At 49.7% G+C, this 26,526-nt stretch overlaps 1 protein-coding gene across 3 annotated transcripts; it reads left to right on the top strand.

Moving 5' to 3' along the window:
- The first annotated feature begins 6,503 nt into the window (after positions 1–6,503).
- ATCAY (ATCAY kinesin light chain interacting caytaxin) lies at positions 6,504–25,178 on the top strand. Of its 3 annotated transcripts, XM_063161165.1 has the most exons (13): positions 6,504–6,990; positions 8,439–8,562; positions 14,413–14,477; positions 15,253–15,474; positions 16,434–16,619; positions 17,087–17,189; positions 18,304–18,435; positions 19,184–19,270; positions 20,272–20,370; positions 20,594–20,629; positions 20,755–20,790; positions 21,694–21,729; positions 21,960–25,178. In XM_063161165.1, exons 2-13 carry the CDS (start codon positions 8,486–8,488, stop codon positions 21,967–21,969), a joined length of 1,089 nt encoding a protein of 362 aa, XP_063017235.1. In that variant the 5' UTR covers positions 6,504–6,990; positions 8,439–8,485; the 3' UTR covers positions 21,970–25,178. The 3 variants fall into 3 exon arrangements, with proteins under 3 accessions (XP_063017235.1, XP_063017236.1, XP_063017237.1); XM_063161166.1 differs by lacking the exon at positions 8,439–8,562; XM_063161167.1 differs by lacking the exons at positions 6,504–6,990; positions 8,439–8,562 and adding an exon at positions 12,350–12,394.
- The last annotated feature ends 1,348 nt before the right edge of the window (positions 25,179–26,526 follow it).

The raw sequence follows: 26,526 nt of genomic DNA, 5'->3' as shown, positions 1-26,526 counted from the left end.
TGAGCGGGGAATGGGGCAAATCCCCAGCAGCCTTGCCCAGCCCCGAGGGAGCTCATAATATTATATATTATTATATATTATTATATATTATTATATATTATTATATATTATTATATTATATTATATTATATTATATTATATTATATTATATTATATTATATTATATATTAATATATGGTATATTAACATATTATATATTAATATATAATATGTAATACATAGTATATAATATATAATACATAATATATAAATAATACATAATATGTAATTATATATTATACATGATATGTTATATATGATATATTATATACACTATATATTATATGCATATAATATATAATATATTATATATATTATATATTATATAATATATATAATATATATTATATATATAATACCTATAATATGTATAATACATATAATATATATAATACATATAATATATATAATTAATATATATAATATATAATCCCAAATCCCTGCTGGCTCCATGTGGGTGCTCCCAGGTGGGACCATCCCAGCTCCTAGGGGTTCCCTGGAGCAGATGTCCCATAGGGAACTGTCAAAATCTCCATTTCCCCCATTAAAAACCTGTTGGGAAGGATTTGCTGCCTGGGTTTGACAGTGGGGAGAAATCCCTGCGGGTCCTGGCAGCGCTGAGGATTTACGAGCCGGGGCTTCGCTTTGGGTTGCTCTGCCTGATGCTGGTATGTAGGAAAGGAGCAAAAAAATTAAAAAAAAAAAAACACAACCAAACCCCAAAAGAAGGAGGGATGGTGTCTGCATTCCTGCTGCCTGAATCAGAGCGGTTTCCTGGCAGATCCAGGCCCTCCCCAGCTGCAGGGACTCGGGGAAGGTGCAGCAGTGGCTGCTCTGAGCAGATCCATCCCCACCATCCCCAGAGCCTCATCCCAAACCAGCTCCACGCTCCCCTTCCTCTTCCTCGGGGCTGGAAATCCTTCCCCGTCACTCCCGAGCACTTTTTAGGGATGTGGTAGAAGTTTTGTGCCAGTTTGCTAAAGGGCAGATTGTCACCCTGATTTTTTAAGATTTTTCCAAGCCTTCTGATGTTTACATTCCTGTAGCAAACTTCCTCACACACTTCATGTAAATAACTCATTGTTTTGCATTCTTTTTTGGAGGAGGAGAAATTTGATGAACTGCTGGTTTGTCCATTGCAGAGGTGGCACTGTCGCCCTCCAACCCGCTGTCACTTTGGGAAATCTATAAATGTTGGAGTCAGAAATTAAAAATCTCTTTTTTACCTTGACAGGAGCAGTGTGGGACAGGCAGATCCAAATCCTTTTCTTTGCCAATCCTTTCCCCCTCCCCAATCCTTTTCCCTCCCCAATCCTTTCCCCCTCCCCAATCCTTTTTCCTCCCCAATCCTTTTCCTTCCCCAGTCCCTTTCCCTCCCCAATCCTTTCCCCCTCCCCAATCCTTTTTCCTCCCCAATCCTTTTCCCTCCCCAATCCTTTCCCTCCCCAATCCCTTTCCCTCCCCAATCCTTTTCCCTCCCCAATCCTTTTCCCTCTCCCAATCCCTTTCCCTCCCCAATCCTTTCCCTTCCCCAATCCTTTTCCCTCTCCCAATCCTTTTCCCTCTTTCTGATCCAAGTTGAAGGGAGCTGGGATGAACCCAACCTGCCCCAGGTGTTCCTTTTCCATACCTGAAAACATCCCCTGAGTTCAGGAAAGGAGGCAGAGGAACCTCCCAGCCCTCTGCCTTTCTGCAGGGTGTGATTGGGACACCCATTATTCATTGTCCCAATTTATTTATTCTATTTATTGGTGAGGAATGGGAGCCACGTGGCCGCCAAACCCCCAAATGGGCTCTGAGCATCTCCCCAGGGCCCGGAGCTTCCTCTGCTCTCCCTCCTCTCCCTCCTCACCTGCTCCAGCCCAAAATCCCAGCTCCCACCTGGTCCCTCTCTCCACGCCTGACACAGCCGGGCCTGGAGTTTCTCTTCCAGGCAATATAAAAATGAAAGGAGAAAAATTAGAAGTTATTTCAAAGCTCTTTGCTTCAAAAAAAACATCCCAGCCGAATTTAGGCAGCGGAGCCATAAACGTTGCTTTTATTGCACACACAAAATTACTCTCTGCAATATGATTCCTCTCAATTTATGGTTCTCCCAGAGCTATTAATTCAGCCCAGCTCTTTTCTTCTTCTCCTTTTTTTTTTTTTTCTTTATTTTTTTTTTATTTCCCCCCTTCTTTAAGTCAAATAATTCATAAGTACTTCACTCTGGAGTGTGCTTTATGAGCATTATTATGATCACTTGAATGTGGAAACTCCTGTGAAGTTGTTACGAGGGTTTTAATACAGCACAGACTCCCCAGAGGGGCAGAACAGCTCCATCACACTCCAGAGGGACGAGCCCTCTTGTGAGGCTCTTTATTTACCCAAATAATCAGAATTCTGCAGCCCAGACAGCCCTGAATCCAGTGAATCACAACCCTGGGCTGGGTTTTAGTTTTGCTGTCTCTGGCCAGAGCGAGATGAGGGTCAGGGCTGCAGGACCCCATGAGATTTTCAGACCTAAACACAGGAAAAAAAAGGTTAAAAATATGTTTAAAATAAAAAGTGGCCAGTGGAGCACCAGCAGGGCCGTTGGATTGGGTGATCTTAGAGGTCTTTTCCAGCCTGGTTCTATGAGAAAAGGTGGAGAAGAGCAGGTAACTGAATTCCTTGGGTTTCCCAGGCATGAAGGAGGCTGGAGAACCTGGATTGCCCTGGGCTGAAGGCAAACACAATTTTCCTGTCATCCTGGCACTCATCACACACTGCTGGAAGGCAGAAATTCACTGACAGATGTGAAAGTCAGAGCTAGAAACCTCTGGAGCAATTTCAGGGACAGGGAGAACCTGAGAGCTCACCTGGGTGGGAAGGGAGCTCCCAGAATGAAATGGATTTTCTGCTTTTCCCACAGCCTGCCCCAAACAAGGAGCTTTGCACATTCCCTGTGCACATTCTGCATTTCTCCTCCTCGCTCTCCCGTGTCTGTCCATCCCTGGGGGCAGCCACGGGAGCTGTGAGGCCAAAATTCAGTGGGAGCTCGTTTGGATTCCCCAGGAGGGTTTTGCAGCCCCCAAAACCTCAGGATCCTCCCCAGGACCACCCAGGCAGGGCTGCACAAGGATTCCAGCACCGCTCCCCAGCAAATCCATCTTTCCCCTTGGAAAAGACCCCCCCAGCCATCCCCTCCCTATCTCCAAGGTGTCTCCCAGCCTCGGAGGTGCAAATATTTATCCATACTTGGAATTGCAGCCTGAGGCCTGCCTAAGTGCTCCCAGACTCTGCTGCAGTTGTTGTTTTTAGGGCCTGAACCGTGGACACCTGGCTGGAATTAATCAGGGAGCAGGGAGGCAGAGCAGAGCCCTCATTAACCCTTCAATTAACATCAATGCCAAGGGCAGCCTGTGCCACCTGCCTGGGCATCCCAAGGGCAGGAATGTCCTTCCCTGCTCAGGATTTATCACCCCAGGCAGCAGGGATAAACGTTGATGAGCAGATAATAAACCACAAAAGCAGCTCCCCAAGGGGCAGGATCCACTTTGCACCGCCCAGTTTTGGGCGGAAGGATTGGGTAATTCCAGGAGATGGGGTATGAGGGAAAATTTCCTCATGAGATTGGATGTTGGGAAGAAGATCTTCACAGAAAGGGTGGTGGTGGTGGAGTCCCCATCCCTGGAATGTTCCAAAAACTTGGATATGGCACTTGGGGACAAGGTTTAATGGTGGCCTTGGCAGTGCTGGGTTGGTGGTTGGGGCTCCATGATCTCAGAGGGATTTTCCAACCTTAACAATGGCATGATTTGATGGCTCTGAGGATTTCACATCACCCACAGCTCAGAGTGGAGTCTGCTCTGCCCCTTGGGCCTGTCTGCAAGCAGAGGGTGTTGTTCCATCAAAAGGGGATCACCTTCAGCTGGCCACACCATTGTTTTCCAGTTGTTCAGTAACTGAGGGATCTCCAAGCTTGTTTTCATTTCAATCTCACTTACAGTTTCCATATTCTCCAAATCTTTTGCCAGGCAATCACATTTATAAGGCTTTCCTGTTTCATCTTCGCCAACACACCAGGAACTGCCAAACTCTGCATCCTGAGCAGGTGTGGCAGCACCAGGATCCTTCAGGACCAGGATCTTCTCACCTGGACACCAAACCGTCCCCATCAAACCGCACAGGAGCTGGACACATCCTAGAGAACTGAAATCTCCCAAACTCTGCATCCTGAGCAGGTGTGGCAGCACCAGAATCCTCTCACCTGGACATCAACCCATCCCCACCCATCCAGCAGGGCCCAGAGCAGCTCTGGCCAGCTCTGGTTGTGCCTTTCCCGTGTTCTCCTGCCCGGGGAGGCTCAGGGGGCTGGGGAAGGGAGGATTTGGTGCTGATCGCCGGGGCTGGGGCGATGTTTGGCTCCGGTGAGATGTAAACAAGGCCCGGAGCAGGTCAGGCCCTGGTGCCCCCCGGTCACGAGTGCTTTCCCTTGGAATAAACACCAGCCCTGGGGCAGGGCCAGAATCCCTCCCAGGTGCTTTTGGGGGCCTGATTTGAGATTTCAAACCTAATTTAGGGGGGTCAAGTAACCCCCACCCACTGCTTTGTGTCTCCAGAGTCAATTTTCACCCAAAAAATGTCACCCAAGAGTGGTTCCTATGGGAGGTGGCCTCCTCCTCAGGTCCCCAAACCCATCCAGCCTGGCCTTGGACACTCCCAGGGATTTCTCAGAGCCTGGACTCTGCAAACAGCTGCTCTGGCCTTTAGAGATTCCATTAGAAAATTAGGAAATGAAAGGTTTTCCATCCTTAGGTCAAGCCAGAATGAAACCTTCCCATTTGTCCCAGCAAAACAGGTTTGGTTTTGTTTTTTTTTCCTTAAGTGGAGTCAGTGAAAACATCTTGTTCTCCCCAAAATAAAACATTTCTGGGCTTGCAAATGCATCTTTGAAGGCTCTTGTGGTCCCCTGCTTTTCTTAATTAAAGGCAGGCAGATCTCAACTGGAAAATGCCACAGCTCAATAAAAGGCAAAGCGTTTAATTTCAAGCATATCTCAAACAAAGCTGCAGCTTTTCATCCCCAAAATACTCCTTTTGGTTTTGCTTCAAGTTGTAAATAATTTCAAAGGACCCAAAATAACTTTTATTTTCCCTGCAACAAATGTTTCATCTTGATTTCAGCTCGCCAAGCTCCCAGTGATTGGAGCCAGACTCTTCCCAGAGGTGCCCAGTGAGTGGACAAGAGGCCAGTGGAGGAGTGGAGACCCAGAAATTCCCTTTAAAGACAGGACAAATATTATATTTATATTTTATTTTTAAATTTTAAATTTATATTTTAATTTTTTAAATTTTGTAATTTATATTTTATTTTTTTTAAAATCTATATTTTGTATTTTATTTTTTAATTTTACAGTTTATATTTTATTTTTGAAATTTTATATTTTATACTATTTAATTATATATTAAATATATAATAATAAAATATCGTAATAATTATATATTAAATATATAATAAAATAATATATGTTTTATATTATTTTATTATATATTATTATAACTATATTATAATTTAAATTATTTATTTTTTATATTTTATATTTTAATTTTTAAAATATATGTATTGTATTTTAATTTTTATATTTTTATATTTTATAATTTAATTTTTTAATTTTAATATTTTTATTTTAAAATATATTTTATCTTTTAATTTTTTTTTTATTTTAAATTTTATATTTTCTATTCATTTAAGGGTGGCCAAACACTGGAGCAGATTGGGCAGGGCAGGTGTGGAGTGTCCATCCTTGGGGAGAATCAACTCCTGACCTGGAGAACCTGGAGGAGGGAGCCCATGGGAAGGTCTTGAGGGTCAACAGGAACCTCCCAGGCCCCAAAGGGCTCCAGGAGAGCTGGGGAGGGATTTGGGATGCGGGATGGAGGGGCAGGACCCGGAGGGCAGGGCTGGGTGGGATACTGGGGAGGAATTCCTGGCTGGCATGGAACTCCCAGACTCGGCTTTTGGGTAAATTCACAATTCCTGCTTTTCCCTTGGAGAAATCCCGCGGGAATTCTTTCCCTGCCTCCATCTCCTGGTGCGCGGGGACCTCTGCAGGTCCGAGCTGTGCATGGCTGGGAGGGATCCAGGGAGGGATCCAGGGAAAGGAGGGATCCAGGGAAAGGAGGGATCCACAAGGAAGGAGGGATCCACAGGGATGGAGCTATGGCAGGGAATGATGCCCCCAAATCCCAAATCCCACATCCCAGGGTATTTTTCTCAGGGAATGATGCACCCAAATCCCAAATCCCAGGGCACTTTCCCCTTCTCAGGGAACGATGCCCGCAGACCCCTCGGTGCCTCCTGCAGGAGCAGCCCTACCCTTGGCACCCCCTGTGCCAGCGCTGGCGGCTCCACCCGCCCAGCCGGGCACGGGTTCGGAGCCTGGCAGCCGATTGGGGCGGCGCTGGCACGGGGAGGGCTCCGGGGCTGTCCCTCCCCTCCTGCAGAGCAGGGAATTAATTCGCTGATTTAGGGGAGCGCAGGCTCCGCCAGCTGCGGGCGGAAAACCACCACCGAATCCCCAAAAACCATCATCGCCGAATCCCCAAAAAACCATCACCGAATCCCAAAAGCCATCACCGAATCCCAAAAACCATCACCAAAATCTCACCGAATCCCAAAAGCCATCGCCGCATCCCGAAATCCAGCAGGAAATCCCGCGGAGGCGTTCGGGGGAGCAGCAGCAGCCATGGAGGAGCAGCAATAACGCCCCGAGCCCGTCCCTATTTCCGAGCCGAACCGCGGAGCAGCGGCCGCTGCCGGGAGAACCGACCTGGATGCATCCGCACGCCGCTCCATCCTCATCCTCCTCGTCCCCGCCGCCATCCGCGGGCCGCACCTGCTGAGCCGCGTCCAGCGGGAGGAGGAATGCGGAGCTGGCGGGGAGGAAGGCTCGGGCTCGCCTTTGTTCCCCTCTGAGCAGCGGCAGCGGTGAGTACGGGATGGATGGATGGATGGATGGATGGATGGATGGATGGATGGATGGATGGATGGATGGATGGATGGATGGATGGATGGATGGATGGATGGATGGATGGATGGATGCTGCAGCCGCCTCCAGCCGGGATTTCTCCTTCCCTTCTCCTTCTCTCCTCCTTCTTTTCTCCTTCCCTTCTCCTTTTCTCCTTCCCTCCTCCTCCCTCGGTCCCTCCATGATGCCCGCGGGGCTGGCACGGAGCAGCTGCCGCCGGCCAGGGGGAGGAAATCGGGATTTTCCAGAGCCTGGAGGTGTCTGGGGTAGGGAAGGGCAGGGATGGAGCCAGACCGGGCCAGGGGCTCGCTGGGATGGGCGGGAATGCCAGTCTGGGAGTGCCAATCCTGGGAACGCCGATCCGGAATGCCAATCCTGAGAATGCCGATCTGGGATGCCAATCGGGAATGTCAATCCCGGGAATGGCAGTTTGGGAATGCTGATCTGGGAGTGCCAATCTGAGAATGCCAATCCTGGAATGCCAGTCTGGGAATGTCGATATGGGAATGGCAGTCTGGGAGTGCCAATCCTGGGAGTGCCAATCCTGGGAATGCCAATCTGGAATGCCAATCCTGAAATGTCAGTCCTGTGAATGTCAATTTTGGGAGTGCCAATCCCAGAAATGCCAATCCTGGAATGCCAGTCTGGAATGCCAATCCTAGGAATGTCGATCTGGGGATGCCAGTCTGGGAATGTCGATCTGGAAATGCCAATCCTGAAATGCCAGTCCTGGGAATGGCAGTCTGGAATGCCAATCTGGGAAGGTCAGTCTGGGAATGCCAATCCCAGAAATGCCAGTCATGGAATGTCAATCCTGGGATGCCAATCTAGGAATGCCAGTCTGGAATGTCAATCCTGGAATGCCAATCCTGGGATGCCAATCTGAAATGCCAGTCAGGGAATGTCAATCTGGGAATGCCAATCCCAGAAATGCCAATTTGGGAATGCCAGTCTGGGAATGCTGATCCGGGAATGCCGATCTGGAAGTGCCAAACCTGGGAATGCCAATTTGAGAGTGCCAGTCTGGGAGTGCCAATCCCAGAAATACCAGTTCTGGAATGCCAATCTTGGAATGCCAATCTGGAATGCCAATCTGGAATGCCAATCTGGGAATGCCCCAGGGCAGCCCAGGGCAGCTCACCCTCCCCTCGTCTCCTCTCCCTCAGCACAGAGGGACTGATGAGCAGATTGGTGCCGGATGAGACACAAGAATGGGAACCCTGTGGGTGTCAGGGGGAGCAGCTGGGGCCCGAACAGACCCACGCCCCGACCCTCACCTCCTCCCTGTGCCCCAAAACGTGCCCAGAGTGCAGAATTTCTGCTTTTCCCAACCAATCCCCTCTCACCCTGCCCTCCCAAGGGGTGTGGGTGCCCCATCCATGCCAACCTCTGTGCCTCCCCTCTGCAGCCTGAGCCCCTCCTGGGGGATCTGCTGGCCCCGGCCCCCCGAGAGCCATGGGCACCACGGAGGCCACGCTGAGGATGGAGAACGTGGATGTGAAGGAGGAGTGGCAGGACGAGGACTTCCCCAGGTGTGTTCCCCAAAACAAACAAAACAAAACCAGAATCATTTTAATTTTTTTTTTTTCCCCTGTGAGAGACCATCAGAGTGGGAGGGTCCATGTCCAGGCCTCGGAGGCAACAGGAGCCTGAACTCCAACAGGGGCTCAGAATTTTTGGGGCTGCTCCGAGCGCATCAAAAATCTGGGGATGTTTTTGGCATCTCTGGGTAGGCATGGGAAGGAGCTGGGTGTGGGGCACAGGGAGATTGGGACGGATAGAGGGATCCACAGAGGGTGGATGGATGCACGTGGGAGTGCATTTATGGATTTATGGACTCATTCCCAGCTCTGAAGCCAGCAGAATCCCAAACACAGCAGCGCTGCTGTGCCAGGATCCCTGCACCCAACGGGTGCCAGCCCTGTGGGGCTGACAGGAGGTGCCAAAGTGGCACCTTCCCCCTCCAGATCGGCTCCAGCAGCTGCACAGGGGTGCCAAACCCATCCCAAAACCCATCCCCGAGTGCCTGAACCCCCAGCACATTCCCACCCCCATTCCCAGCTCATTCCCACTGCCAGGCTGCCGGGGCAGGTCTGGATTCTCCCTCTCTGGGGGCATTCCAGGGACATCCCAAATCCACCGGGCGTGGATTCTCCCTTTCCAGACATCCCAAACCCATGGACATTCCAGGGACATCCCAAACCCACTGGATTTGGGATTCTCCCTCTCATGGACGTCCCAAACCCACCAGGTGTGGATTCCCCTGCTCCGGGGACATCCCAAACCCACTGGGTGTGGATTCTCCCTTTCCAGACATTCCAAACCCACCAGGTGTGGATTCCCCTGCTCCAGGGACATCCCAATCCCACCAGGTCTGGATTGTCCCTCTCCAGACATCCCAAACCCACTGAGTGTGGATTCTCCCTCTCCAGACATCCCAAACCCACGAGGTGTGGATTCCCCTGCTCCAGGTGGCCCTGCCTGGGCAGCAGGGGTGACACTGAGGGGGTTTCTCAGCTCCCTTCCAACGCTGCCTGTTCTTGGATCTGGAGCCCCTGCAGGTGCCCGGGGGCTCTCGGGGCTGGCGCAGCCCCTGCAGCTGCAGGCTCAGAGCCCCAGCGATGCCAGGCACAGAGAAAGGGGCTCCTGTTCCCTGGGATGAGCCTGGCTCTGTTCCTGGCAGCCCCAGCTGCGTGCCCTGTGAGCCCCTCTGTGCTGCAGCCCACAGCGCGGCGTTTGTCCTTCCCTCCTCCCCAGCCCCAGAGAGGATAAAATTCCCTCTGAGAGCGGCTGGATCCCTGCCAGCCCCGGGGTTTAATGGAGGGAAAGGAGAGAGAAGTGTGGGAAAGAAAGGGATGGATGGATGGATGGATGGATGGATGGATGGATGGATGGATGGATGGATGGATGGATGGATGATGGATGGATGGAGGATGGATGGATGGATGGATGGATGGATGGATGGATGGATGGATGGATGGATGATGGATGGATGGATGGATGGATGGATGGATGGATGATGGATGGATGGATGGATGGATGGATGGATGGATGGATGGATGGATGATGGATGGATGATGGATGGATGGATGGATGGATGGATGGATGATGGATGGATGGATGGATGGATGGATGGATGGATGGATGGATGGATGGATGGATGGATGGATGATGGATGGATGATGGATGGATGGATGGATGGATGGATGGATGGATGATGGATGGATGGATGATGGATGGATGGATGATGGATGGATGGATGATGGATGGATGGATGGATGGATGGATGGATGATGGATGATGGATGGATGGATGGATGGATGGATGGATGGATGGATGGATGGATGGATGATGGATGGATGATGGATGGATGATGGATGGATGGATGGATGGATGATGGATGGATGGATGGATGGATGATGGATGGATGGATGGATAATGGATGGATGGATGGATGGATGATGGATGGATGGATGGATGATGGATGGATGATGGATGGATGATGGATGGATGGATGATGGATGGATGGATGGATGGATGGATGGATGGATGGATGGATGGATGGATGGATGGATGATGGATGGATGATGGATGGATGGATGGATGGATGGATGGATGGATGGATGGATGGATGGATGATGGATGGATGGATGGTGGATGATGGATGGATGGATGGATGGATGGATGGATGGATGGATGGATGGATGATGGATGGATGGATGGATGGATGGATGGATGGATGATGGATGGATGGATGGATGGATGGATGGATGGATGGATGATGGATGGATGGATGGATGGATGGATGGATGGATGGATGATAAATGGATGGATGGATGGATGGATGGATGGATGGATGGATGGATGGGAATTGTGGAATGGGTTGGAAGCAGCCTTAAAACTCATCTCCCTCCCAAAGTGGGGATTCCTTCCAGCAGACCAGGCTGCTCAGAGAACAGAGACGGGAAATGAAGGTGTAGGAAGGAAAAGATCATCCCAGAGCTTCCTAAATATCCAGATAAAACTGCTGTGGCTCTGGGGCACCACCTGGGAGCTCAGTCCCGCTCTGCCCATGCAGCAGCAAACTCCAGGCCCAGCATTCCATGGAAATCCCTCCTGGAAAGCTCCAGGCACCCCCAAACCCAGGAAAACGCCCTGGGAATGAACCCCGGGAAAGGCAGAGGGATGTGAGAGGGGAGGGATGAGGCCAGAGCCCTGGGAGGAGCCTCCTCCGGAGGGATTGAGCAGGAACGACGCCAGACAGAGCCCAGACAGCCCCAGGCAAAGCAGGGAAAGCCAGCTGGGCTCTGCCGGCAATGAAAATAAATAAATTGTCCTTTTCCAGCCGCTTCCCCGCTGGAAGCATTGCAATAATAGGGCAGGAGCTGCTGCATGTGGGACAGCCGCTCTCCAGCAGCTGATTTGCTGCAGAGCTATTTTTGCCTGCCTGCCATTAGGCAGTCTTGCCCCGAAAGAAAAAAAAAAAAAAAAAAAAAAAAGGAAAAGCAAAGCCACATCCTAGACAGAGATCTGGGCCGGGAAAACAGAAAAACAGAACCCGGGCGCTGCTTGAGGGCCCGGGCCGACATTCCAGCGTTTCTGGGAGGCCGAACAGCGGCAGCCGCTGCGAGGAGGAGCCGGGAGAGGAGCGGGCGGATCCTCGGTGCTGCCCCGGCCCCGATCCCGGCCCGGCTCGGGCGGCCCGGGGCGGGGAGGCCGTGACCGAGACGCGGGCGGCGCGGAGCGGGAGCATGCTCACTCCTGCATCCGTCCCTGCATCCCTTCCTGCATCCGTTCTTGCATCCATCCCTGCATCCGTTCTTGCGTCTATTCCTGGATCTATTCCTGCATCTGCCCTTGCATCCATCGCTGCAACTGTCCTGTATGCATTCCTGGATCCATCGCTGCATCCATTCCTGGATCTATCCTTGCTTCCATCACTGCATCCATTCCTGGATCTAACCCTGCATCTATTCCTGCATCTATTCCCTGCATCCATCACTGCATTCATTTCCGTACCCATTCCTGCACCTATTTCTGCATCCATTCCTGCATCCGTTCCTGGATCTATTCCCTGCATCTAATCCTGCATCTAATTCTGCATCTATTCCCTGCATCCATCCCTGCCTCCCTCCTGCATCCCTCCCTCCCCTCATCCCTCCCTGCATCCGTCCCTTCATCCATTCCTGGATCTTTTCCTGCCTCCCTCCCTCACCCCGCGGTCCCGCTCTGTCCCTGCGGGCCGGGGCTGGCCCAGGCCCCCGAGCAGAGCCCCGGCTCTCCCCGAATTCGTCCCGGGGGGTTTCGGAGGCGGGAGGAGCCGCGGGAGGAGGCAGCGATCGCCCCGCAGCAGCCCCGGGGAAGGTGAGCGCGGCTTTTCCTGCCCTCGGCCCGCGCGAGCCGAGCTCGGTGTGAGCAGCACGTACTCAGCTGCCCTCCCTTCTCCTCCCTCATCCCCATCTGGATGCTGTGTCACCAAGCCGTGCCGGGCGCCAAATCCCGGGACAAACCGCGCCAGGCCCGGGTGGGCGCGGGCAGGGGGAGCCGAGGGGGGCTCGGGGGGGTTTTTCCTTGTGCCCCGGGGGTCCTGCACCTGCCTTTGATCGGGCGCTGAGCCCTCATGAATATGCAGTGACCGGCAGCCGGGGATTATCCCTTAATCTGCATATTCATGGGGTTTAATTTGCCTGGTGGCCGCGGTGTCGTGGAAAGGAGCGGGGCAGAGCTGGGCTGGATCCTGTCCCCGCTGTCACCTCCCTCCTTTGCCGGGGCCATGGGGCTGCGGGACAGCGACTCTGCTCAGGCTCATCATCCTCATCATCCTCATCCTCATCTCATCCTCATCATCCTCATCATCCTTATCCCCATCCTCATCTCATCCCCATCCTCATCCTCATCGTCTTCATCCCCATCCTCATCCTCATCTCATCCTCATCTCATCCTCATCCTCATCATCCTTATCCCCGTCCTCATCTCATCCCCATCCTCATCATCTTCATCCCCATCCTCATCCTCATCCCCATCCTCATCCTCATCCTCCCCATCCCCATCCTCATCCTCATCCCCATCCTCAAACCCATCCCCATCCTCATCATCCTCATCATCCCCATTCCCATCCCCATCCTCATCCCCATTCTCATCCCCATCCCCATCCCCATCCCCATCCCCATCCCCATCCCCATCCCCATCCCCATCCCCATCCCCATCCCCATCCTCATCCTCATCCTCCCCATCCCCATCCCCATCCTCATCCCCATCCTCATCCTCATCCTCATCCTCATCCTCATCCTCATCCTCCCCATCCCCATCCCCATCCCCATCCCCATCCTCATCCTCATCCTCATCATCATCCCCATCCCCATTCCCAGATTTGTCCCAGGGATTTCGCAGCTCCTCCCTGGCCAGAGGGAAGGAGGGATCTCAAACAGAGATTTGAGAGCGTGGACTGGTGGAGTTGGTGGGGTTTGGTGAGGAAATGTCAAACACAGATAATTCCAGGGGCCAGAACAAATCCCAGCTCCAGCTGAGGGGAAAAGCGCCCAGGGTGAGGCTCAGGCACAGCAAAGGTTCCTGGCCACAGCCCAGACCCAAATTCCCACTTTTCCCACCCAGACTGGGGCAGGAGCAGCTCCAGCAGCTGCCCAGGGGTGCCAGCCATACCCTGGGCGTTGATTTTAGCAAGGAAACCTTTCCAATCCGTTGATGCCTCCAGCTGGAGGGGCCCAGATTTGAGCTGGGAGGGTGCAGGAGCTGAGCAGGAGAGGCTGCAAACCCCAGGAAAAGAGGGGTGGCCTCAAAATAGGGGTTGGATGCTGATACCTGGATTTTAGCATGGATTCCACCCAGTTCCAGCCCACAGCAGGGGCTGGGAGTCACCCAGGGGAAGCTGAGGTGACAATTTGAGGTCACTGGTCCCAAATAGAGCCAGAACCAAGGAGTTCCTGGGGAAGGAGGTTGTGGATAAAGCTGTGATGGATTGGGGTGAAAACATCCCTGCCTGTGTGCTGTGCCCATCCCAGAGCCCTGCCAGGGAATGGGGACACATCCCTGGGGTGCCCTAATTAATTAGGGGGTGCCCTAATGAGGAGCCCCAGGGCCTGGCGCTGCCCCTCGGAGCTCCTGCAGAATGAAAATGAGCAGAACACAGAGGAGGAGAGCGCTGCCAAGGCCAGGATTCGCTCCCTGCTGGATTTTTTCATCCCTTGGGGTGGTCTGGAGGTCAGTGGGGATTACAGAGCAGCCAGGAGGGAAGCCCAGACCCTCAGGGTGACAAAGGGAAAGGGCAGAGCTGGGGTTGGGTTTTTTCCCTGCTGCCTCCATTCCCTCAGGATGATTTTCCCCGCCTCATTTCCCCCGCTCTCTGCTGTGTTTTTGTCCTGCAGGCCTCTCCCAGAGGAGACAGGGATGGAGTCTCTGGGAAGCCCCACGGAGGACGAGACCACGTCCTGTAAGTGCCAAATTCTGCAAGCGCAGGGGAGCTGCCAGGCAGGGAGGAAACCTTGGATTCTCCACCAAAAAAAAAAAAAATTAAAAATTCTCACTTGGGAGAGGGAACCAGCAGGGATTTGAAGCTGTTCATCCATCCTGAGGATTTGGGGGAGGAAACTGGGATTTCAGGGGTGTGGGTGCTCCCATCCCAGTGCCTTCCAGTGGGACCCAGCACCCTGAGGGCTCCAGCTCCATGTTCCAGCAGGAATTATCCTTGAGGATGCCTTGCTCTGTGCCCCCAGAATGTGTTGGAATGCCAGGCTCTTGCTTGTTCTAAGGCCAGGAGGAATAAAACTCAGGAGACGTTTTTGAAGTCTCACTCCAGAGTGAGACCTCAATATTATCTTTATTTATTGCAAACTTACGAGATGCAAGCTCTCACTAACAAGTCGAGAAAGTGAGCTAAATTGGTGTTTATCCAAGGCTATTTAAGTCTTAATTCTTTGATAAACAGTTGGTATCAATATTATTTATATTTATAGTTGATATCTCTATTATTTATGCTTCTAACTCGATTATGATTACTGGAAACCTGCAGCACAGACGTAATTAGAGAAAACTGAAGAAGAAGGAAGTGTAAAAAAGGCAATTAACCTACCGAAAATTTTCTACCTTGGTTTCTATATATTACTATGCACTAAAGCCCCAAATCTAAGGTTTTTTACCTCGTGAGATCACACAGCACTGCCCAAACCCCACACACCCTGTCAGTTTTATTTTCCTCTGGACTCCAGCTCCCCCCAACACCCTGAACTTCAACGGGGCCCATCGGAAGAGGAAGACCCTGGTGGCACCCGAGATCAACATTTCCCTGGACCAGAGCGAGGGCTCCATCCTCTCCGACGACTTCCTGGACACCCCAGACGACCTGGACATCAACGTGGACGACATCGAGACCCCTGACGAGACGGATTCCCTCGAGTTCCTGGGCAACGGCAACGAGCTGGAATGGGAAGGTAAAAGAACACCATTTTTCGAAGTTATTGCGACTGTGTGTTAGAAAAATAAAGTTGTGAATATATTCATAATTAAATAAAATTTAAATGATGAATAAATTGGCCCGAAAATAAAAGTAATTAATAAATCGGCCCAAAAATAAAAATAATGAATAAATTGGCCCTGATCAATGAGCTGGAATGGGAAGGTAAAACAACCCTGGTTCTGGGTGAGTGTTTCCAGGGGTTGGGGTGGTTTTTTCTGCCTCATTTTAAAGATTTTTTGTTAGTAAATGAATATATGAATATATATATATATGAATATATATACATATGAATATATATATATATATATTTATGAATATATTCATAATTAAATAAAATTTAAATTATTAATAAATTGGCCCAAAAAATTATGAATAAATTGGCCCAATTTATATTATATTGTAGAAATAACTTTAAAATATCCCTCTGATAAGCAGAGGGAGATTTTAAAGTTATTTCTATAATATTTGGGCAGCAGAGCAAGGTTAAAACCTGTAGGATTGTACCCTCTTCTGAATGGTTAGGCGAATTTATACAATGTCATTTTTCAAAGTTATTACAACTGTGTGTTAGTAAAATAAAATTACGAATATATTAATAATTAAATAAAATAAAAATGATTAATAAATTGGCCCAAAAATAAAAATAATGAATAAATTGGTCCCAAAAATAAAAATAATGAATAAATTGGTCCAAGAATAAAAACAATGAATAAATTGGCCCAAAAATAAAAATAATTAATAAATTGGCCCAAGAATAAAAACAATGAATAAATTGGCCCAGATCAAGGCTGGAGGTGAAACCCCATCACAGCATCATCCCTGAGCATCCTGGGCTGACAGGAAAGTGAATTTTTTGGGAACCCCACAACATTGGTGTTCCCAAAGCTCTTCCCCATTCCTCCTCAAGGCAAGAGCCCTCTGTCCCTTTCCCAGATGACACCCCGGTGGCCACGGCCAAGAACATGCCAGGGGACAGCGCAGACCTGTTTGGGGACGGTGGCACCGAGGATGGCAGTGCCACCAACGGGCGCCTCTGGAGAACCGTCATCATCGGCGAGCAGGAGCACAGGATCGACCTGCAGATGATCAAACCCTACATGAGGGTGGTGACGCACGGAGGTGAGCCCAAACCCTCTGTCCCTCTGTCCCTCTGTCCGTCCCACCAAGGCTGGCTGGGCCCTGTTTGGGGGGGAAAATTTGGGGTTTTTCGGTAGAAAAGCACCAAAGCGCTCAGATGGTGCTGAAAATGTTTAGTGATTGTAGAATTGTCATCTGGAGGGATTGTGCCAGTCCCTGGGATGCTCCAGGGTCCACACATGTGCAGTCAGGTTTGTTTCCAAAGTCCAAGCCAAGCCAAGGGGCAATCCAGCTTTAAAACCCCAAAATCCATTCCCTGAACCCCAAACCCACATTATAACCAAGCCAAGGAGGAAATTTCACAGTGGAAAATATCTGAAGAGAGAAACGCTCACCTGGAGCTGAGCAGAGACACAAAAACCACGCCTGGGCCAAATTTCAGCGCTGTTTTCCCCTCAGCTGTCCCGTTTTTGCCTGGAAAGTGTCACTTTGGTGGTTTTTTTGGGCAGGATACTACGGAGAAGGTCTCAACGCCATCATCGTCTTTGCTGCCTGCTACCTCCCCGACAGCAACCTGGCAGATTATCACTACATCATGGAGAACCTCTTCCTGTGAGTGCCTGGGAGGGACAGCAGCCTGGGGGAGCCCTGGTTGTGGGTTTGTCTGGGTTGGGATTGAAGGAACTTGAGGCAGGAATTCGTGTTTGGGCTCAGGTGTTTGTTATCTCTTATCAGTAAAACAGTCTCGCTGCTGTGAGTTGGGCAGCAAGGCACAAAATGGCCAACAGTCTCTTGGTACAAGAGATTTTAAGACTAAACCATCCAATTAAGAGCTGACACCTGGATTATTTTCCCTTTTAACCCAATAACTGATCCCAATGTGGATTTTTCCACCCAATTACAAAATGCCGCCCAAACCCAAGAAGAAGAAACCCAGGACAGCACCCTGTGCCCTCCATCTTTCTCACATCCACAACACTCTAAAAACCCCAAAACCTCAATTTCTCACCCAGTGCTACACCTGCACCACTGTCTATAATCCATTTCACACTTTTGTGGATTACATTTTGAAGTTTAGGAAGCTTTCTCCATGGATGAGGGTCAAAGTCAGTGCTGCCCTGAGGGCCAGGGCACCCCAGAGCAGACAGAGGAATATTCCCAGTGCTCGGGGCATCCAGAGGAGAGCACACAGCAGCTTCCCTGGAATTGCAGCTGGGAGCAGGCTGGATGCAAGCCCAGCCCTGCCAGGGAGTGCTGGGACACTGGTGGGACACTGGTGGGACACTGGTGGGACATTGGTGGGACATTGGTGGGACACTGGTGGGACACTGGTGGGACATTGGTGGGACGCTGGTGGGACATTGGTGGGACGCTGGTGGGACATTGGTAGGACACTGGTGGGACATTGGTGGGACATTGGTGGGACGCTGGTGGGACATTGGTGGGACACTGGTGGCACAATGGGCACAGTTCCGAGTCCAACAAGGCCAAGAACTCAAATATTGCAGGAATTATGGCCAGGATGGACTCACTGTGCCCAGGCTGGGACAGTCCCTGCTGAGCAGGGCACAAAGTTCTGACCCCTGAGGGACACCCAGGCCACCAAAGCTGTTCCCAGCCCTATAAAGAGGCTCTGGAGCTGTTCCAGGGTGGCGCGGGGGCACTTGCGGAAATCTCGAGGATGTTTCTGGGGTCTCACTGGGTTCCTCTCGGTGCCCCCGGGCAGGTATGTGATCAGCAGCCTGGAGCTGCTGGTGGCTGAGGATTACATGATCGTGTACCTGAACGGGGCCACGCCGCGCAGGAGGATGCCAGGCCTGGGCTGGCTCAAGAAGTGCTACCAGATGATCGACAGAAGGTGAGGAACCTGCTCCTGGGGCCTCTCCAGAGGAAAATCAGAGGCTGCTTGTCACCCCTGGTGTTCGCAGGGGTGAGGGAAGAGATGAGGGTGTGACTCCGTGTTTCAAAAGGCTTGATTTATTGTTTTATTATATATATTACATTAAAACTATACTAAAAGAATAGAAGAAAAGGTTCTCATCAAAAGGCTGGCTAAGGATAGAAAGGAATGAATAACAAAGGTTTGTGGCTCAGGCTGTCTGTCCGAGGCAGCTGGCTGTGATTGGCCATTAATTAGAAACAACCACATGAGACCAATCCCAGATGCACCTGTTGCATTCCACAGCAGCAGATAATCAATGTTTGCATTTTGTTCCTGAGGCCTCTCAGCTTCCCAGGAGGAAAAAATCCTAAGGAAAGGATTTTTTATAAAAGTTGTCTGCCACAGCTGTTCCTCAGCAGGAACGAGCCTGAGCCAGTCCCACATTCCTTACACCTGCCAGGTGCTGGAATGCACCTCAGAAATCACCTCAGTGCCCTCCCCTTGGGCAGGGACAGCTGCTCCCACCACCCCAGGCTGCTCCCAGCCCTGTCCAGGGATATTTTGGTTTATAATGACATTTCCAGAGCAGTGCTCCACATCCTGCTGAGCTGGGATGAGCTTCCCAAGGGTTTCACCTGGGCAGCCCCTGCTGGAGCCCAGCACAGCACAGGGCAGCTCAGGAAACGTCCCTGGGATGTGACTGTGTCCCCTGACCTGTCCCCAGGCTGAGGAAGAACCTCAAGGCCCTGATCATCGTGCACCCCTCGTGGTTCATCAGGACTGTCCTGGCCATCTCCAGGCCCTTCATCAGGTGGGCACAGCAGCCCCAGGCTCAGCAGGTGTGGGGTGGGAGCTTGGAATCACAGAGTGATGGAGCATCCTCGGTTTGAGGGGTCCACAGGGACCATCCAGCCCAGCCCCTGGCCCTGCACAGGCTCCCCAACAATCCCAGCCTGTCCCGAGGTGTCCAAAGGCTCCTGGAGCTCTGGCAGGACTGGGAAGGGACCATTCCCTGGGGAATTCAGTGCCCACCACCCTCAGGGGGAAGAACCTTTCCTGATCTCCATCCCAAACCCCCTGAACCTCTCCCTGATCTCCATCCCAAACCCCCTGAACCTCTCCCTGATCCCCTGAACCTTTCCCTGATCTCCATCCCAAACCCCTGAACCTCTCCCTGATCCCCTGAACCTCTCCCTGATCTCTATCCCAAACCCCTGAACCTTCCCTGATCTCCCTCCCAAATCCCAGAACCTTTCCTGGGATCCATTGCAAACCCAGAACCTTTTCCTGATCCCCATCCCTGAACCTCTCCCTGACCTCCATCCCAAACCCCTGAACCTTTCCTGATCTCCATCCCCAACCCCTGAACCTTTCCTGATCCCCTGAACCTCTCCCTGATCTCCATCCCAACCCCCTGAACCTCTCCCTGACCTCCATCCCAAACCCTTGAACCTTTCCTGATCCCCTGAACCTCTCCCTGATCTCCATCCCAAACCCCTGAACCTTTCCTGATCTCCATCCCAAACCCTGAACATTTCCCTGATCTCCATCCCAAACTCCTGAACCTCTCCCTGATCTCCATCCCAAACCCCTGAACATTTCCCTGACCTCCATCCCACCCCAGCCCCAGCCCCAGCCCTTCCCTGGGTTTGAATCCCACAAATCACATTTCAAGCCCACCCTCAGCCAGCGGTGACCAGGGTGGAGCTCCCCCTTGTCCTGCACCCCTCAGACCCCCCAGTGCCACCTCCAGAGGTGTTTTTGGAGCCCCTGGGGTGGCAGTGCCTCTCTCTGTGTGTCTCTCCCTGCCAGTGTGAAGTTCATCAACAAGATCCAGTACGTGCACAGCCTGGAGGAGCTGGAGCAGCTCATCCCCATGGAGCACGTGCAGATCCCAGAGTGTGTCCTGCAGTGAGTGCCAGGGGGGCCCTGGGGCTCTGGGGGGGACAGCTGGGGGTCCTGAGCCCAAATCCATGGATGGGGAGGGCAAACCTGCCCAGAGCCTGGGCAAAGCTGGCCCCAGCCAAGGAATGGCCCCAGACTGTGGCTCACAGCTTCTGCCCCTCAGCAAACACCAAAAAATGGGGCTAAAAGGGAACAGCAGCAGCTAGAGGAGGTTTTGTCTCTGTTGCAGGTATGAAGAGGAGAGGATCAAGGCCAGGAAAGAAAGGTAAGATGGATTTGGGGAGGGATGGAGAGCGGCTCCTCTCCAGGGCTCATCCATCACCCCAGGAAGGCCCTGGGGGCTCCTCCTTCCCACTGGGGATGGATTCCCAACGGGATTTGTGTTTACAGGGCAGAGGAGAAACAAGACATGGCTGAGAGGGAAAGGTAAGGACTCTGATTTACCCTTCCCTTCCCTTCCCTTCCCTTCCCTTCCCTTCCCTTCCCTTCCCTTCCCTTCCCTTCCCTTCCCTTCCCTTCCCTTCCCTTCCCTTCCCTTCCCTTCCCTTCCCTTCCCTTCCCTTCCCTTCCCTTCCCTTCCCTTCCCTTCCCTTCCCTTCCCTTCCCTTCCCTTCCCTTCCCTTCCCTTCCCTTCCCTCTGATTTCCCCTCCTCTGATTTCTCCCCTCCTCTGATTTCCCCTTCCCCTGAAGAGTCTCTGGGCATGAGAACAGCCCCCCAGCTTGGGAGCCCCCCTGGGATCCACCAGGGCATTCTTAGCGTGTCCAGGAGCTGATAAAGGCTGGAACTGTAGGGAAGGGAAATTCTGGAGGGGTTTGGAAGATAAAATCCTTCACCAGGATAATGTGGCTCTGGTCCTGAGCAGACACAGCCTCTCTTCTTATTCTAATTCCTGAGGGGAGCAGGGAAAGATGCCCTGGATGAGGCTGAAATATTCCTGGAGCTCAGGGCAGAGAGGGGGATTGGTTTATTTTGAGATTTATTTGGGATTTGAGATTTATTAATTTTTTATTATTATTTATTTATTAGTCATTATTTATTATTTATTATTTAATTTTTATTTTTATTTTATTTTAATTTTAATTTTTATTTTTATTTTTGTTTTATTTTTATTTTTATTTTTATTTTTATTTTTATTTTTATTTTTATTTTTATTTTTAATTTTTGATTTTATTATTATTCATTATTCATTATTCATTATTTAATAATTATTATTTATTTTAGTATTTAGTATTTAGTATTTTATTATTTAGTATTTATTATTTCTTTATTTTTTATTTTTTATGTACCATGTGCTGGAGGTTTATTTATTTTTATTTTCTCTTTGCAGCATGCCCGTGCCCCCAGCAGAGGATCAGGAGACCAGGTTTGAGCTCTTGGTGTGGCTGGGTCCCATCCTGTGCCGTTTGTGATCCAGGGTCCCCCAGCCTGGTGTCACTTTGTCCCCTCTGCCCACGAAATCCATGGCTGGCACCATCAGTGTCCCCAGCAACCATTTCACCCAAATTCCCTCATTGTTTTTTGTCGGTGTGGTGGCAGTAATCACATTTTTGACCTCAGTTTGAGCCTGAAAATGCCTCCTGTCCCTTTTCCCAGCATGTCCTGAGTGGCAGCAGCACCGAGGATGGAGCAGAAGGAGCAGCCTGGAGCCACCACCTCAACAAGGACCTCTGGGGACAAGAGCTTGCCACCACCTTCCCCCAAGCCCTGTAAATCCTGGAGCCTGCCTCCTCTGCCTCCAAAGTCCTTTCACCTCTTGGGAATCACTTTCCTTTTTTTAAAAAAACAGAGAAGAAAAAGAAGAACAAAAAACCAAACAAACCCCCCCCAGAACACGAAGCAGGAGCAGCACTTTACAGCACAGGTTCTGGTGTGTTTAGGGAATGGTCCGTGGAGAGCACTGCACAGCGCAGATACTCACTGTGTATCCTTGGAGTAAGTCAAGAGCATCCTCCAGCCCATGAATCTCCAGCCCAGAGAGAGAATTTATTTTGGTTTCGACGATAAAACCTTCCCTTCGCTCGCTGCTGGCCAGCACGGAGCACCCCAGGCTCCTCCAGGACACCCCAAAAGCTGAGAACAACCACACAGGCAATGGCAAGAGCTTTCCCCTCCTTTCTCCAGCCAGTGTGAGTTTCTTCCAGAAGATTCCGGGTGCAGCACTGCCAGCTCCCACCGTTCCTCTGGAACTCGTTGCCAGCAGGAAATCTCATGGTTTTTCCTGGTTTTTCCTGTTTTTTTCCTGATTTATCCCATCCAGGAGCATGAGGCACTCTGAAGGGATCCCACAGAACCTTCTCCTGAGGGCACACACCCCAAAGGGGTTTGGAAGGAGTTTTCCATGATAAGGAAGTTCCCCAGGCCCTGTTTTGGTCTCCACTGGACAATCACTCTCTGCTGACGCTGCTGAAATGTTGGGAGGCTCCCTGAGGAGGGAAATGCTCCTCCAGCACATTAAATTCCACCTAAAATTCCACATTCCAGCCTGGGATGGCCCCATGGAGGGTGCAGGACACGGGGGTGGCTGCTGGAACCCAGAGGTGCAGGTGGGACTTGGACTCTTGGGATTCGGGGCTGGGACTCGTGAGGGTTCTGTGAGCAAAGGAAGGGGGAAAGAAATGAAGGAACATTCAAAATTCTCTGGAAATTCCTGATTTCAGAGGCACAGCCAGCTTGCATGGCCTCGAGCTGGGTCCCTGGAATGGCCAAGGCCAGGCTGGGACAGTGGGAGATGTCCCTGCCCATGGCACGGTGGCACTGATGGGATTTGAGTTCCCTCCAAACCAAATTTTAGGTTTTCCTGATCCCATGATCAGCTAAAACCCCTCTCAAACTCCTGCAGATGAGGAATCCCCTTCTCATTTCTTCACTTCACCACCCCTTTCATTCTCCAGACGAAGAATTCCCTTCTCATGGTTTCAAGGAGAATTCTGGGTTTCTCCTGGAAGTGGGGATGGCTCCTCTGGACACACAAAGCTGCTTTTCTCCTCCTTTCAGTGAACAAAACCACGCTGGGTGAGCCCCTTCCTCCCCTTGGGTGCTCCAAGGAAGCACCAAAATGACTTTTCAAACCTTAATTCTCATTTGGGACGTTCTCCTCACACGCTCCAGCCAGGGATGGAAAGCAGAGCTCTGCGCCCACAGCACCAGCCCAGAGGCTGAAGATGGAAAAGAAAAATAAAATTCCACATTCCATCTGAACGAGATAATTACAAACCAATTATTGACAAAAATATTCCAAGTTGGAAGGGGCTGGGATCATGGCAGGGTGGCACTGGATGGGATTTAATTTCAGCTGGGAAAAGGACAGATCCCCAATTTCCCTTCATGAGATGGAGGTGGGCACTCGTTTCCATACAAAAAAAAAATCAATTTTTAACTTCTTGGAAGAGATTTTTGGTTTTGTTCTGTTTCAAAAAGAGCACTTTGTGATGGAGCACTCCAAGTGCTGTGCATTAGATTTTAATTTTGCACAGCTTTATAAGCATGTAAAGTTTATGTTCATGGATGGATGGATGGATGGATGGACACATGGATAAAGTTTTTATGTCTTTTAACACAGAGAAGAACCTGCCGCCCCATCAATTAGAAATGCCAAAAGTGCATTTTATAGCAGCAAAAAAATTTAATTACTATTAACTTATTTCAACCAGTTGATTGCAAAGCAAAAAAAAAAAAAAAAAACTACAAATTTTTGGACAAAAACAGCAAAAAAAGAAAATGTCCCTGTCCCAAAGGTGGAGTGACAAATCTCAGCTGGATGGGGAGAAATCTGCACTGCTGCTGGTGGAAATGCATTTCCAGGGGGACTTTGACCAGTCTATAAATATATAAATATGTTTAAAGGAGAAAATGAAATGAACTCATCCCTTTAGCAATACTGCTGGACGGCTCAGTGCCCCCTGTTCCTGCCTCAGAAATCAGCCCTGCAGGACCCAGATCTTCATTTCTCAGTTCCCTGGATTGCATCGAGCACTTTCTGGTCTGATTTGACTTTTCCTGAGGTTTTTCCTCCCATGGGAAGTCGCGTTTTAGCTGCAGGAAATGTTCTTTTATGCCCAAATTCACCAAGTCCCGGTGGTTTTACTCGATGTGTGTTTCATGGCAGGACCTCAATTCGCTCCACGTCAGCCTGAAAAATCCAATTTCTTCCTGTGCAGGGCAGGAATTCCCTTCCCCTCTCCTGGAGGATTTATCCTCAGCCCCAGAAACTCCAAATTTTCTGCTTTTTACACCCAGAACTGGGGCTGGCCATGAGTTTTTGTCGTGGTTCACCAGGAAGGCACAGGAACCAAAGCTGGATTCCAGGGCAGGAATTCACTCCAATCCTTCCTCTCCAGTGCTGTGCAAATGTAAATGGATATTTAGAGATTCCCTCATGGTTATTTTTCCATCTTTACTCCACACAGAGGCGCAGAAAAAGGTTTCAAAGGTGAAAAATCCTCTTTTTTAGAGGGTTTCAAAAACCAGGAGTCAAGGAAGGGCTGTGGCAGGAAAAAGGGACAAAAAACCCACAAAAAGCACATTTTCCTCTTTTCTATTTCCTTCTTTCCTTCCTTCCTGGCAGCCAGAAACTCAGCAGGTTTTGGTAAAGGACAATAAACCACAATCCCAGGGGTTTAATTTTATTTTTTTTTTGTTCCTTTCCAGCCCAACCCCACCTGTACAAACGTGTGAAATGTCATTTTCTGCAGTGGTTGTAATTTAGGTGGTTTGTGCTAGCAGACTCTTCATCTGTACCCTGAGTTTTGCTTTGTATTATTCCATAAATTCTGTGGATATTCTATTAAAATGAGACTAATCCTTCAGCCACAAGATTCTGTCAAGTAGATTTTATTTAGGATTTGGCTTCATGTGGAAAATATGAGGGAAATTCGTTGTTTGGATGTTGTTCCCTTGAAGAAAGGCATTCAAAGGAAATTCTGACACTGCAAAATTCCAATTATTTTACTAAAATAACTCCTGGAGGATTCTTTCCCAAAAAGAGCCATGGAAAAAATTCCTTTCCTTGGGTTTCTCTCAACCTGCACAGGACCCTGCTCGTCTCAAGTTGTTTAATCTCACATTATTTTTATATTTATTTTTATAATCCAATTAATACCGTGACTGGAAATTGAGAATTATAAACCCAAACACACAAAAATCAACCCAAAGCCACTTAAATGGAAAAATACCCAAACCCCAAGAACCCCTTTTTTATTTGTAATATTAATATTATTATATTTAATATTATTTAATATTCAACACCCAACTAATTACAGTGAGATGCCTAATTTGAGTGGGTTTAGACAAATCATTAACATAATTAATGAACTGGAAATAGGAATATACACAAATCTAATCCTCTAACAAGCATTGCTGTAGTCATGCTGTGAATTCTTTCAGGAAATGCATATTAATTGAAATTAATTTTAAATTAGGGCTACACTTGTGCTGGAAATTTGTATGAGGCAAATTTTTTGCTCTGATTTTATTTTTTCCATAAAAACCAAAATCCCATCAGGATCAATTCAATTTTTTTTTCTGTTCATCCTCTGCTTTTTTTTGTTTCATTTCTATAGAAAAGCCTTTTGGGGTTGCGATTTTGTAGCTCAAATATTCAATTTATGGCATCAACGAGCACGTGGGGGTTTGGGGTGACCGGTTTGGGGCTTTCCAGGGGCCTGAAGGGGGGCTCCAGGAGAGGGATTTGGGATTTGGGATTTGGGATGGAGGGACAGGACACAGGGAGAGGTGGGATTTTGGGAAGGATTTTGTCCCTGGGTGGAATTTAAAAAAAAAAAATCATAAACTTGGAATTTAAATTGGGCTCTGTGTGGAATTAAAAATAAAATAAAATAAAATAAAATAAAATAAAATAAAATAAAATAAAATAAAATAAAATAAAACATAAAAAAAAAAAAAAAAAAAAAAAAAAAACACAGCAACAACAAAAACCACCAAAAACTTGGAATTTTAATTCGGCTGATCCCAGTCCCCAAAGCAGCGACACCCCAGTTATTTTCTCCCCCCAGCCCTGCCTTGTCCAAACCCCCATGTGACATCTGCCACAGGACCCGCTGGCACCAGGAATGTCACCCTGCTGCTGGCAGCCCCGCCAGGAGGAGATGCCAGCCCTCAAACCTCACTCCAACTCACTCTGCTATTCCACTGCCCTCCTTGT

The sequence above is a fragment of the Melospiza melodia genome, chromosome 7, assembly GCF_035770615.1.
Source record: "Melospiza melodia melodia isolate bMelMel2 chromosome 7, bMelMel2.pri, whole genome shotgun sequence".
Lineage (NCBI taxonomy): Eukaryota > Metazoa > Chordata > Aves > Passeriformes > Passerellidae > Melospiza > Melospiza melodia.
The sequence above is the reverse complement of the archived record's forward strand: the minus strand, read 5'-3'. Positions and strand labels throughout refer to the sequence as shown.

Bases quoted from the DNA above. Each gene is read 5' to 3' on its own strand.
- ATCAY (XM_063161165.1), top strand. From the start codon at position 8,486: ATGGGCACCACGGAGGCCACGCTGAGGATGGAGAACGTGGATGTGAAG. The intron at 19,271-20,271 runs GTGGGCACAGCA...TCTCCCTGCCAG, and splicing joins ATCTCCAGGCCCTTCATCAG to TGTGAAGTTCATCAACAAGA. The intron at 20,791-21,693 runs GTAAGGACTCTG...TTCTCTTTGCAG, and splicing joins GACATGGCTGAGAGGGAAAG to CATGCCCGTGCCCCCAGCAG.